Source organism: Neurospora hispaniola (assembly GCF_033458365.1).
Source record: "Neurospora hispaniola strain FGSC 10403 chromosome Unknown B0T23scaffold_1, whole genome shotgun sequence".
NCBI lineage: Eukaryota > Fungi > Ascomycota > Sordariomycetes > Sordariales > Sordariaceae > Neurospora > Neurospora hispaniola.
Genome location: NW_026944406.1, coordinates 990,982 through 1,004,595, shown reverse-complemented (window position 1 = coordinate 1,004,595; position 13,614 = coordinate 990,982). Strand labels below are relative to the sequence as shown.

The 13,614-nt window shown below is 46.3% G+C and overlaps 2 protein-coding genes, 1 non-coding gene and 1 pseudogene across 4 annotated transcripts; 2 read left to right on the top strand and 2 right to left on the bottom strand.

The window, feature by feature from the left end:
* Positions 1-292: 292 nt before the first annotated feature.
* Positions 293-379, bottom strand: B0T23DRAFT_t11 (annotated as a pseudogene). The gene has a single exon. The product of its transcript is annotated as a tRNA-OTHER (tRNA).
* Positions 380-4,546: 4,167 nt separating this feature from the next.
* On the bottom strand, positions 4,547-4,618 carry B0T23DRAFT_t10. Its single transcript has one exon. It is a non-coding gene; the product is annotated as a tRNA-Trp (tRNA).
* Positions 4,619-4,997: 379 nt separating this feature from the next.
* On the top strand, positions 4,998-6,791 carry B0T23DRAFT_5045 (uncharacterized protein). The gene is made up of 3 exons (XM_062841382.1): positions 4,998-5,454; positions 5,528-6,595; positions 6,667-6,791. Exons 1-2 carry the CDS (start codon positions 5,207-5,209, stop codon positions 6,564-6,566), a joined length of 1,287 nt encoding a protein of 428 aa, XP_062696606.1. The 5' UTR covers positions 4,998-5,206; the 3' UTR covers positions 6,567-6,595; positions 6,667-6,791.
* Positions 6,792-7,372: 581 nt separating this feature from the next.
* On the top strand, positions 7,373-13,571 carry B0T23DRAFT_307959 (heme peroxidase-domain-containing protein; the record flags this gene model as incomplete). Its single annotated transcript, XM_062834451.1, has 5 exons — positions 7,373-7,510; positions 7,562-9,095; positions 9,155-10,890; positions 10,958-11,642; positions 12,181-13,571. The coding sequence occupies 5 exons, from the start codon at positions 7,373-7,375 to the stop codon at positions 13,569-13,571; spliced, it is 5,484 nt and encodes a 1,827-aa protein (XP_062696605.1).
* Between the last annotated feature and the right edge of the window lie 43 nt (positions 13,572-13,614).

Here is a 13,614-nt window from a genome sequence, read left to right as displayed (position 1 = left end):
ATTATTATATTATTGGACGGGTTTTATCCAAGTAGAACTACAGCTTTAGAATAGATTTTAGAGGTAGGGTTCTAATTCCTAAACCTTATTGGCGGAGCGGGGGAGGCCGGTACATTTTCAATTAGAATAAGATTTTTAATACGTACCTAATTATATATACCTAGGGTTTTGGACTAGGGTGGGCCCCTATATTTAATTTCGCTATAAATACTCTTCTTCTTCTAAGAGCGTTTAGTGGAGCAATAGCGGGGAAGATCTTTTATCCAATCCGGCCAAAAAACCGGATAAAAGGGGGGGGGAGCGGGATTCGAACCTACGACCTTCCGGATGAAACCGAAAGGGTGCTAAGCTCAGATCTTCCCAACTGAGCTATCCCCCCAATAAATTAATTAAAATATAGTACTATATCCTAATGAAAATATTAATAATTAACGAATTTATTAAACGCTTTATAAATAAAGTCTTTACTCTCTATAATCTATCTAATACTATTATATTAAATAAAGGTTCTTAATTCGTATTATAATTCTAGAAAATACTATTTGTAAAACTAAATATTGTATTATAACCCTCTTTAATTTTCTATTAATAAACCAACGGGTAAATGGAATGTATTAATATAGAAATAGAACGTTACCTTCGTATTTATATAAATTAGGTTTAGGATAATTAGGTTAATTGGCTACTTTTTATTAAATTTGTAAGTAATAATACGAAATTGAATTTAACGGGTATATTTCCTTTTTCCGCTAATTATAATTTCTATTTATAAATAGGTATCGAATTAGTATAATCCTACCCCCCTAGCCTTTCGGACCTACAATGTACGGAATATTTTGAAGCCGGTGAAATTACCGAATAATTTAAAAAAATCCTTATCAAAATTATAGTAATAGTAAAACGTACGTAAGTATATTATAAGGAAAGTACTAATAATTATCGCTCTAATATACTATAATACCGCTTAGGGGGATAACTCAATTGGGAAGATCTGAGCTTAGCCCCCTTTCAGTTTCATCCGAAAGGTCGTAGGTTCGAATCCCGCTCCCCCCCCCTTTTCATCCAGTTTTTCGCCGCCGGATCGAATAAAAAGATCTTCCCCGCTATCGCTCTACTAAACATTTATAACGAAATCAAATATAGGGGCCCACCCTAGTTTAAAACCTTAGGTACACGTAATTAGATACGTATTAAAAATTTTATTCTAATTGAAAATGCACCGGCCTCCCCGTTCCGCCAATAGGGTTTAAAAATTGGAACCCTACTTCCGAAATCTATTCTAGAGCTATAGTTCCGTTCGGATAGAACCCGTTTGGTCCTATAATATTAGATTAATTAGTATTATCTTACTAAAAATCCCAATTAATTAAAAATAAGACGAAGATTTCGATTAAAGAAAATAAAACCCTACTTCCCTACTCCTACTTTAAAGATAGGATAAAAGAAGAATACCCGCTTTTAGAATGAAGAAAAAACGCTACTAAAATATTAGGTAGGAAAGTAGGGCTTTAAAGAACCGACTAATTAGAAACCGCGAAGTCCACCGGGATTAAAGAAATAACGTATTGAAAGAAGAAATGAAAAAAGCAATTAAGGCTCCCCAAGCCCCCTACGGTAAGGTAGGACGAAAGGGTTCGGGTTAGGGTTAGGGTTGGATATAGAGAAGCTGAGGGTTTTTATTCGGATTTCAACAAATACAGTTTTTCCCTTAAACTACGAACGAAGTAACACCGTATACCCCCCTAAGTAGACTAATATAACTAGTTAGCGTGTATAAGACCAATATATATAATACCGCTTTAGAAATAAAATATTTCTCAATACTACGAATTTTACTACTAATTATCCCTAAGTAAAGCTATTACTCCTATAGGAAAGGCCCTTCGAAGTGGCTATAATTAATAATTACTAAATTATATTTAATCTATTATTAAATATAAAGTACGAATATACTTTTTATATTAATATAATAAGGTTGTAAGTAAAGGTAAATATATTATAATAGGATAATATATAAAACGTCCGGGTTAATTAAAGGAGGGTAATAAAATGTACGGACGATATTCAAAACGTTATTGAATAGTCCTTCGAAAGGATTAATACTTATTATTTCGAAAATAATAAATAAGAGTACTATATTATTTAGGGTAAATTTTACGTATTAATTTAAGAGTTAGTAAATAATATAGAATACTATATTAATATTCTCTGCAAATTTTATATTAATAATCCGGAGTCCCTAATCCCCCTACGATGGTCCGTTGTAAAGAAGAAGTGTAAATGTACTACCTGTAACCTAAATAAAGCTTATAATAATATAAGAATTCGATTATTAATAATAGTATTAGCTGTAAAACGGTTGCCTTGATACGTAATACTAGCCGCGGATACTTTTAAAAAGGTTATAAACTTAATAATAGAAAGCCCTAAATTTTTAAAGGAGGAGGATTAGTAATTTTTCTTCTATATATTTTAGTGCCCGAGGGTATTTTAAGCCCGGGGTAATATTATAGGGCTAGCTTATAATTATTATTTAATTATAATATTATTACAGTTATAATTATCGGTTAATATATATTCTCTAATTAGTTAACTTATTTAACCTTACTACTGCTATAGTAGCTATTGGGCCTATGCGAGCCCCCCTAATTGGTTATACGCTCCCGGAAGCTCCGGTTACGTATACTAAGGATACGGCTCATCCTCGCCTATATGGGATGAACCGCTACGTACAGATTCTATAATTTCCCTTCTTCCTTGTACAATTATATAAGTTATATTCTACCCCATACGTTCAGTATCGCCTTGCCCCGTGACAAGAACTATTATAGCTATAAGCAATGTAGGAACGGTGTAGAAATCTACGGCCGAGATGTAGTTGGGGGTTTTTATTCGGCGGCGCTTAACGCTGTACGGTTTTCCCCTCCAACGAACTAGAGAAGGACCCTATACTAATAAGGTACTATAATTATATAATATAGGGAATAAGATTGTTATTATTATTATTAATAAAGATCGGATAAATTGGAATTAATAGTAATAATAATTAGGGGAGTTAGAAGGGGGAAAATTAGTAAAAACGGTTATAAATAGTTTTTATAAAAAATTCAAATTAGGAGTCTCTGTCACGGGGCGCGAGCAAGCACTAAGGTAAGACTTTAATTATTATGCAAGGAACAGGAAGAGAATCCTGTGCGCGCACGAGAACTATATAGGGCACGCTGTAGATCCGGGTACACACGGACCGCAGCACGTGTACACGTAACTACTGTACTGCACTCAGGCAGCTGCACAGCTGACTGCACCAATGCAGTACAGTATTCTCTATCTATATATAGGAACACGGCAGTAATGCCTATAACAGTCTCTATACTATTTATATTAATAGCAACTATAACCGTCCTACGTAAACCGCTATACTACGGGCGTCTCTATAGTACCCCTAGGGAGGTTAGTAATAATAAGAGTTATTAAGGTTCTTTATATATGTTAATTAAATTAGTTCTATAATACATAAATAAATTATAGAGAATAATAATAACTTTTACGGCGGAAAGGTTAGATTTAGTAATATTTTAGCTAGTATTCTACCTTTGAGTAGGAATCGAATCCGGGAGGGCGCCAAGCAACTCCCTGTTTTAGTAAAAGTTTTTGCTAGCACTTAATTGGACGTAATTGCGGGAAGGATAGGAGAGGCCTACTTTAGTAATAATAATAGATTTTCAAGTAGGAGCCTCTATTATAGGGTAAGGGCACCGTTAAGGGTAAGTTACAATATTTATTATTATATAAAGGAAGTAAGAAGAGAGTGTACGCTAGCCCGGGTTTATAGGTAGGGTTATATAGCTTAATAGAGTGGGTTATATAGAGCCTTAATACCTAGTCTCAGTTCTCAGACTTACTACTTCCGAAACCACCCCACCCTACTCCACCCCACCCGTTTCATGTGGGGCGGGGGGTACGGAGGCAGAGGGGGTCTATTCAAAAACTATTAATACCCGGGCCGGCACTAGTGCTATAGCAAGGCACAGAGCACGTGCACGTGATCTGGCCTCATACTATAGCTTGGTATAGGGCATGTAATCTAGCCTTGTAACAGCCTCGTTTTAAAGGAGGGTAGTGTTATAGGCATTATAACTATATTCCTATATATAAATAGGTACTATACTGTATTAGTATAGCTAGCTGGATATCGTTGTTTAAGTGTAGTATAGTATTTACGTACTTACGTACACGGCGGCTCAGCTGTAGTCCGTGTATCGGACCTACAGTACTATACCCTATATAGTTCTCGTGCGCGTACAGGATTCTCTTCCTATTCCTTATATAATAATTAACGTCTTAGTTTAGTGCTTGCTCGCGCCCCGTAACAGGTGCAGCTGTAGAATTTGTATAGTAATATAATATTAAAGCTAAATTTTTACTACGGTTACAACACGCCCTAGGACGGCGGAGAGGGTAGGTCGACGGTGTCTAAAGACATTCTCGACGGTCCGAAAAGACAACCTCTTAAATAATACAAGGTAAAAAATAAAACCAAATCAGCTGACCCCAACCCGATTTGAACGGATAACCTTTCGATCTGGAGTCGAACGCGCTACCGTTGCGCCATGAGGCCGAAGATGAAAATTGTCGATTTTCTATGCGTATATAAGGCTGAAAAATATTCGACCCACGACTTCCTACCAGTCGTTCTTATCTTGTCGTCCGTTGATAATGTCGATCACTATCCACATAATATGATGTATACGATTACAGACGAAGGACTATGGAATCCCGGAAATTGAAAGATAATGGTGTGCTTGTACCGACAGCGGCCCCGACTACGCGAATAGGACACACCCCTTCTTGCAATATATTATGAGAAGTATGGCATGTGCCTACTGTGCTGCGACTATGATTCTGCAGTCAGCGTCGTACAGTCTCTTCAGTCCGACGCAACTGATATGAGCATCCCAAGGCACATTAGATCTGCCGCCCAGACTCGCATGTCTGTGAAGCATGGCCGGCCACCCAGATTGGGTCAACGTGGTCACCTGGTCAATCGATATCGAACATTCTGTCAAGTATAAAGCGGTCCAACCCATTTCGTGCGGTATATGCTGGCAGATCTCAAATTTATAACTTTCGCCCGCTTGACAATCCTGCAACGACACCCTCACATCGCTTCCGTGCCATCATTATTGGCGGTGGTCCAGTTGGACTGATGGCAGCGCATACCTTCTATCGAGCTGGCATCAATTTTGTACTGCTCGAACGCAACAATGCCCTTGCTGTACCCGAAGCAGGAGGGGCCGGAATCGCCATCATGCCGAACACTGTGAGGCTCTTGGCTCAGCTTGGGCTCCTTGAGGCGGTGGAGGCAATTGGAACGCACATGCGCCCCGGGACGGTGGTGACGAGTGACGGGCGCCCGTTTTCGACTCTCGACACAGATGGGTGGTGCTCTGAATTGTAAGGCACCGAAAGCGTGCAGTCTGAGATACTCCTGGGCAGATACAGCTAACACCGAGTGATGATGATGTAGCCATGGAACAGGATGGGTTATGGTGCATCGACCCGAGTTGATGCAGCTGCTGTATGGTGCTCTTCCTGATGAAATCAGACAGCATCAATTCCCCGGCAAAGAGGTGAAAACTATCGAGATGACTGAAGAGGGGGTCGTGTTCTCGTGTACCGACGGAAGCGTGGAGAGGGGCAGCATTGTGGTCGGGGCGGACGGAGCCCACAGCAAAGTGCGCGACTACATGCGTCGTATCGCACTACAAGAGTCGTCAAAGGCAGCCCTGAACGAGGAGAAGCCGTTTGTCGCGACGTACCGGTGCGTGTTTGGCCACATAGTCAGCCCGCCACCAGGAATCAAACCCGGCGATGAGTGGCATATGCATGGGAGCGGAATTTCGTCGCTCCTGCTCGCCGGCTCCGAAAAGACATGGTTCATGTTCAGCCAGAAGCTGCCCGAGCCAACGCGGGAACGACGACGGTACACCGAGCAGGACATGAAGAGCTTCATGGAAGAACTTGGTCATGCCCATTGCACATCCACGCTTACACTCAACGACCTTTACCAAGCGCAAACATCTTGCTATCTGACTGACTTCCACGAAGGTCTGATTCACCACTTTTACCATGGCCGCATTGTCCTGGTCGGAGATGCTGTTAACAAGCAGACTTATAACACGGGCCAAGGGTGGAACACGGGAGTGCAAGACGTGGTTGTGCTCACCAATAAGCTCTGGACACTGATGGAAGACGAAACCAATCTGGATGCGCCAATCAGTCAAGGCAAGATCGAAGCCGCTTTTGGCTTATACCAAAGAGACAGATACCCGGTGGTCCAGCAAGCTGTAAAAGCATCAAAGATGTTCACTCGGACAGAGGCCTGGAACCATTGGTATGACTGGTTTACAGACCGCCATATTCTACCACGGACTGGAGGACTTAAATGGATATATCGAGCGTTTCTTGTACCGGCCAACGTGAACGCACAGGTTTTGGAGTTCCTCGAGGAGAACAACAGGCCATCCGGGACCATCCCATGGCTCCATAGCACTAGAAGGAATTGACCAAGGACGTCTCCTGGCATTTTGGTAAGGTATTTGGACAAAATTTTCATCTATTGCACTCATTGACACTCAGGGCCGCTTGTAATTAACAAGTGATTAGGCGTACATACCCAACTTTTCGTGGCGCATGGAGAGTCAAGCTGTCGCCACCTACGGCCGACCTCGAGGGCCTTGTCAACTTCAGCTTGTCGTCAACTTGCGCCCCTTACCTGCAGCTTATCATTCCGACCAAGCCCGAGAAAGACTGCGTACAAGGTACGCGCTGGTAACCCAATTTCCTCAATGCTTTTTCTTAACCACAACTGCCGACACAACAACACTGTGGGCAGTGCAGAGTATCGGCGACCTGCATCGAATGCAGGAGTGTTACATTGTTCAGTCATTGGCTTGTTCGCGAGTTATCGAAAACTGAGACCGGAACTGTCCTGCACACCAAGCCAATGGATAATTGGCCATGAGATTGTTGTCCCCACGGAAATGCAGACTTGAATATCCGAAAAGGGTGTTGATAGCCTGATACGATAAGGGTACGAGTATAACGATGAGTATGTTGTAGATGTACTCCTGGGTAGCCTTCGTGAGACGGGGCTTTCGATGTCATGTCGTATCTGCGACGCTAGGTACCTAGGTATTTTGAAAGCGAACAAACAATTCCTCAGCCTGACCAGGACGGACTTGCAGCCTTTAAAATCTTGGCTCATCGTCCACTCGGTTAGTCTCTGATCCTGTCGTTTCTCGCTCTCAGCTTCACTCCGGCCGCCCGAAGTCGCTTGTATTCCAACTGGATTTTGCACACCAAGGGCATCATGTCTTCGTCCGATGTGCAACGTCCTCTGCGGGGGCATGCCATCCAAGACTCTGACAATGCTCGACTGGAGAGTTTGAACGAGGCATTGAGCACGCAAAAGTATCTGGCCGGGTTTCACGGCGATACACTCATTGGGGTGAGTTCAAGGTACACCAACCTTTGTGGCCTGGAAACTAACTCGCTGCAGAATAAAGTTGTTTCCAAGGTCGGGCTTTTGGACGACCTAAAGACAATCCTCGAGCTCAAGAACGTACCCAGCATTGTGAAAGTCCTGGTTAACTATCTCAAGGAACGTCGCCTCGACATCAAAGCTGGTGCATCGTTGCTGGCAGCCGTGTCGAACAACAGTGTAGCCAGGGCCGATATCATCGAAAAGCAGGTCAAGATCAAGTACGACCGCATGCTGCACCCACCCTTGAGTTACTTGGGCGATGCTTTTAAGTATCGGACCGCCGATGGCAAGTTCAACAGCGCCATCAACCCACACCTCGGCCAAGCCGGAGCTCCTTACGCCAAAACCGTACCTGCGAAGACTCATCCACTCGGAGCCTTGCCAGATCCAGGAGACCTTTTTGACCAGTTAATGGCAAGAGAGGAAAATGGCCGTCCAAGTCAGTCAGGCTTGTCCAGCATGCTCATATACCATGCCACCATCATCATCCACGATCTCTTCCGCACCAATGACAACGACAAGAACATCTCTGATACGTCGTCATACCTCGATCTGTCGCCACTGTACGGCTTCACAGAGGAGATGCAGCGCAAGGTTCGCGATGAAACGTATAGCCTTGGCTTGCTTAAGCCAGACACCTTTGCAGAGGACCGACTGCTTCGTCAACCGCCGGGAGTCTGTATCATGCTGGTCATGTACAACCGCTACCACAACTACGCAGCAACACAACTTCGGCGCATCAACGAAAACGGCCGCTTTTCAGTCCCCAGAGAATACCAGGAGGCCAAGTTGATCGCGGCAGCGAAATACTTTGACAAAGACAGCCTGTTGGAGAACATCGACAACCAGGAAATCCTGAAGAGATTCATAGATGCTAACGAGGTATTCGAGAGCAACGGCCGGATTCGCACCAAGGAGTACCAAGATGCGGAGAATGCCCTCGATGTCTTCATCAATGAGGTCCAGCCAGACGAAAAGCAAGTCAAAGCCTTCAAGGACAGCTACGACGCAGCCTGGAAGAAGCTGGACGACGACCTTTTCCACACCGCTCGGCTAATCACATGCGGCCTTTACATCCAGATTTCCGTTCACGACTACCTTAGGGCATTGATGGGCTTCCACCAGTACGACACGAACTTCACCCTTGATCCGAGAGTGAATCAATCGAAAGCCAAGGAGGTATCGCGGGGCCTGGGCAACCAGGTAACGGTTGAGTTCAACCTGCTCTATCGGTTCCACTGCGCCATCTCGCGGGGCGACGAGGAATACCTTGAGAACTATCTGGAGGAGTACTTTGAGAAGCAATCCAGGTCGGACTGGAACCCAAAGGAAATGGGATTACAGGAGTTCCTCATGGAGATGGGCCAGGCGCGGGAGCGGAGAAAGAATGATCCTCCCGTCAAACCTTGTGATATTGAGTTTGGACTCAAAAACAAGGACGAAGACGAAGCCAAGAAGAAGATGGCCTTCAAGCGTGACCCCATCACCAAGCTCTTCAATGATGAGCAAATGGTAGACCACCTCACCAAGGTAATGGACGAGCCAATCTGTAAGTGTACAAACCGCCAATTCTGTTTGCTGGATTAATGCTAACATGGGCTGGAATAGCGAACTTCGGCCCCAGGAACGTACCTCGATCTCTGAAAGCCGTCGAGGTCATGGGTATCCTCCAGGCGCGCAAGTGGGGAGTTGGAACGCTGAACGACTTCCGTGAGTTTTTCGGGATGAAGCGTCACAAAACGTTTGAGAGTGTCTCAGGCTGTGTTGGGGTTCAGAATGCACTCCGGGACCTTTATGAGCACCCAGATAAGATCGAGTTTTATCCTGGTGTCTTTTGTGAGTCGGACGCGAGCCAAAGTGCAGATCCAGGGCCAAGTGACGTCGATTCGGCGTTGTGGGCCGCCATCTTCTCCGATGCTATCACTCTCGTGCGGTCGGATCGGTTTTACACCCTTGATTGGAACACGAACTCGCTCACCTCCTGGGGTATGAAGGAGGTAACCCCAGATAACGATGTGCTCAAGAGCTCTGTATTCCATCGACTTCTGCAACGATCGTTCCCGGAGTGGTTCCCCAGCACGTCGGTCCGCTTCTTCCATCCCTTCTACACAGCCCAGAAGAATGCCGAGTACGCAACGGCGCAGGGCTACGACAAAGACTTTGCCATTAAACCTACTGTGGAGAAGTCTGAACGAAACTGGTCCGGACCAGCAACGATCACGCAGACGTTCGACACTTCAGCCTCAAATCCTCGCAAGCCTGTCGAGCCCAAAATTCTCACTGATCCTTGTCAGATCATGGCAGTCCTTACAGACGATACGGACGACATTGTCCATCCAGTCCGTCTGGAGCCCGAGATTCTCCCCGCCAAGGTCGCCGAGGTTCTGGCTGTGCGCGAAGAAGAAGACACGGCCAACGGTAGAAAGTCACACAGCGAACACCGGAAAGAGATTGACACTGATACCGACGACTTGATGACATACTTCACCAACCTCATGAGAGATATCATTAGGCGTGGATCTGTCGTGATGAAACCGGGACAAAAAAATTCGGAAGTCGACCCGATCTATCAGCTCGATGTCACTAGAGACTTTGCCATCCCCGTTGTCACTCGGTATGTTGCTGACTTTCTTGGATTCGGACATCTCGTGAAGTCGGAGAAGAACCTGCATGCGAAGTACTCAGAGAACGAGATTTACCGGCATATCACCAACTGCCATCTCTACTTTTCGTACAATGCCGACGAAACCAAGCTTCCAAAACGGCGCAAGATGTTCAAAGACTCAATAAACTTCCTCTTCGACCTGACGCTCAACAAGGGGAACGTTGCCGAAGTGAAGAAGTTCCGTCTCACACGGGCGCTCCAGAGTGTTGGATCATGGCTCTGGAGATCTGCAGCCGGCGACAACAATCCAATGAGCGAGCTCGGTCTGGAAGTTTCTCAACAGGTCTTGCAACAACAGAAGGGCGACACTGGGAGAGTGGCGGCAATTTTGTTGCTCCTTGCTCTCGACAGCTCGTATACCTCGGTTCTTGCCTTCACTTCGGTTCTGGATTCGTTCATCAACGGGCTATACACCTTGACAGCCAAGGAACCCAATGCGTCATCAGGAGTTACAGAAAACAAGAGTTGCGACTGGCGTGATGTCCAACGTCTCGCGTGTGCCGAGTTTCTTCCGGATGTGCCGACCAATACCTTTGACGATATCAAGAAGATCGTCTTGAAAGCGCAACGGGAGAGCATGAAGCTACCCATCCTACGCAAGGCGCGCATAACTTGCGTAGTAAAGGGGAGTGAGCCTGTGTTGACCGTGGAGAAAGATCAGCTGATCATCTGTGACATTGTGAGTTCCCTCACCACGAAAACCCCAGGACAACCGTTATACTGATAGGTAAACCTCTTCTCGTTAGAACCCCGGTGATCAGGAGTATAAGGACGATGTGCCAACCTACCACACCAGCTTCACCGAGAGGTTCACTGAATACCACCCCAAAAACCTCGCTGAAAACAGTCTGACCGCCATGATCAAAGTCCTAGCCCAGCTCAAGGACCTCAGACGAGGCAACGACACCCAAGGCCATTTGAAGAAGATCGGACTCGACTCGTCATACGCGACTTATACCAACTTCATGGCACCACAACGTATCAAACATATCAAGACCCAAGTGAGGGCCAAGATTGCAGAGGCCGAAGAAGCCGATGACTTGACGACGGCCGACAAGCTGAAGAAGACGTACCACCTCGACAGACTGCAATGCCCTGCAACGGACACGTACATGACCCCTGAGTGGGACGAGATGATTCCCTTCCCAACTACCTGGAAGGTCAGGTTCAACGGCTACGGGGAGTCGACGTATGGTGGCGAGAAATTGCCTCTTCTCCAGTCACGGCTGGTGCCGGATGATTTCCCCCCCTTCTACGAGCTTCCTGGCGGACCAAGTCGTACGGGAGGTTCGTTGAGAGAGCCAATCCACCCATACCCCTCGAAGCCTCGGGAGAAGTCGACCAGCAGAGAGGAACATGGTGAACATGTTCTGTATATGGATCGCGGCAGTGATGCGGGTGACTCTGCCATTGATATAGATGAGAGCTGTCGTAAGGAGATGCCGAAGGGAGTTACAAATGGGTGTGGCATCGGCATATGAGCCAACCCATCAGTTCAGGAGAGTTAGGTTTGCGTTATACGGAATCCATTGGTGAGCGGTTTGGGCATGTTTCTCCAGAGAGATAAATAGGTAGGATGAAGTCATGTTACCTTGTGAAGTCTGATGCATCGTGATTGTCGCCACCATATCTCATCGCGAGAATGCATCCTTCTGTACTCCACAAGCCTCAGGCCAATTTCTGCCATGATTGGTTATCAACCCCTCTCAACAACACGATCTCATGCAGATAGATGTACCTATGCAGGGACTCTCTTGTACCGCGGCTACAACCCCGCTTCTTGCCCTTGCCTGTACTCATTCCAAGTCTCGAAGTTGCAAAGAACAAGATCTCATTGCGACGCTCGTGTCAAGCCCGAGGATGAAAATCCCGTCATCACCATTCCATCGCCATCACTCTTCGACTGTTGAGCAGACAGCAATTTCCATACCTGTCATGTTGAGTCAATCTGAAGCAACATGGACCTCAGCCTTTGGAGGGATCCCGGAAATCGTCATCAAACCATGGAAACCACCGCCACGAAGGACCTATCTCTTTAAAAGAGCGAACCTCGTTGATACCGCTCAAGGGACTATCATCTCCAACGTCAACATCAAGATCGCAGATGGCGTGATTAAGCTCATCGAGAAAAACGATCCCAGAATTACCAGCCTCGCTCATCATCTACGCGGCGAAGATGACTCGGGACTGGTAATCGAAGTTGACCTTGAAGGCAAATTTCTGTGCCCTGGGCTTGTCGACTGCCACGTCCACGTCAGTGCCGTACCAGGGGAACTCAGTCTTTCATCCACCGCCGCTATCTCTGATCCTGCCATTTCGCTTCTTCGTCAACCCTTCGTCTGCTCCCAGATGCTTAGCAGGGGATTTACCACCGTTCGTGATACAGGCGGTGCCACGCTTGCTTTGAAGGAGGCCATCGAAGAAGGTGTCTTTCCCGGGCCACGGCTCTTCATCTGCAATCGGGCTCTGTCTCAGACAGGTGGCCATGGTGACCTCCGCGGCGCGCACGACCATAAGAACCGAGGAGGAGGAGGAGAAGGCTGCTGTGGGGGCTCAGCGGGTCAACTGGCTGTGGTCTGTGATGGAGTACCGGAGTGCATTCGTGCGGCGCGAGAGCAGTTGAGAACAGGAGCGGACTTCATCAAGATTATGGTAGGAGGCGGCGTTGCCTCCCCCACGGATCGGTTGACCAACACGCAATTCACGGCTGCTGAGGTCCGGGCCATCTGCGATGTGGCAGAGAGCTATGGAACCTACGTGACAGCTCATGCGTACACGCCCAAAGCAATTCGCCATGCTGTTGACAATGGTGTCAAGGGTATCGAACATGGGAATCTTATTGACGAAGCGACGGCACGGTACATGGCCGAGAGGGGGATATGGCTAACACCAACGCTAGTGACATATGATGCGATGGCATCAGATGAGTATGCCGGCTTCCTGCCACCAGAGAATCAGCGAAAAAACGAAGAGGTATTGCGGCAGGGGCTGAAGTCGCTCACAATTGCGGAAAAGGCAGGAGTCAACATGTGTTATGGCTCTGATCTTTTAGGGCCTTTGACGAGAGAGCAGTCAAAGGAGTTTGGCATCCGGTCGGTCATCCTAAAGAGCAAGCAGGTTTTGCAGTCAGCTACTGTGAATGCGGCAAAGATGCTGGGACAGGAGTCGTTTCTGGGCCAGCTCAAACCAGGATATGCTGCCGATATGCTTATTCTCGACGTCAACCCATTCAATGACGTGGCGATGCTGGATGAACCAAAGAAACACGTGTTGGCAGTAATTAAGGACGGACGAGTATGTGTGAGCCGTTGGAGAAAGCTTCCCATGGATGCAACACACGGAGAGGAGTTAATTGAGTGAATACGATGGACAAGATGTAGAGAAATAAAGAGAAGTCATTGCA

What these genes read in the sequence shown, in the direction of transcription:
- B0T23DRAFT_5045 (XM_062841382.1), top strand. Translation starts at nt 5,207, where the DNA reads ATGGCAGCGCATACCTTCTATCGAGCTGGCATCAATTTTGTACTGCTC. An exon ending in GATGGGTGGTGCTCTGAATT is followed by an intron (nt 5,455 to 5,527) that starts GTAAGGCACCGA and finishes ATGATGATGTAG; the next exon opens with CCATGGAACAGGATGGGTTA.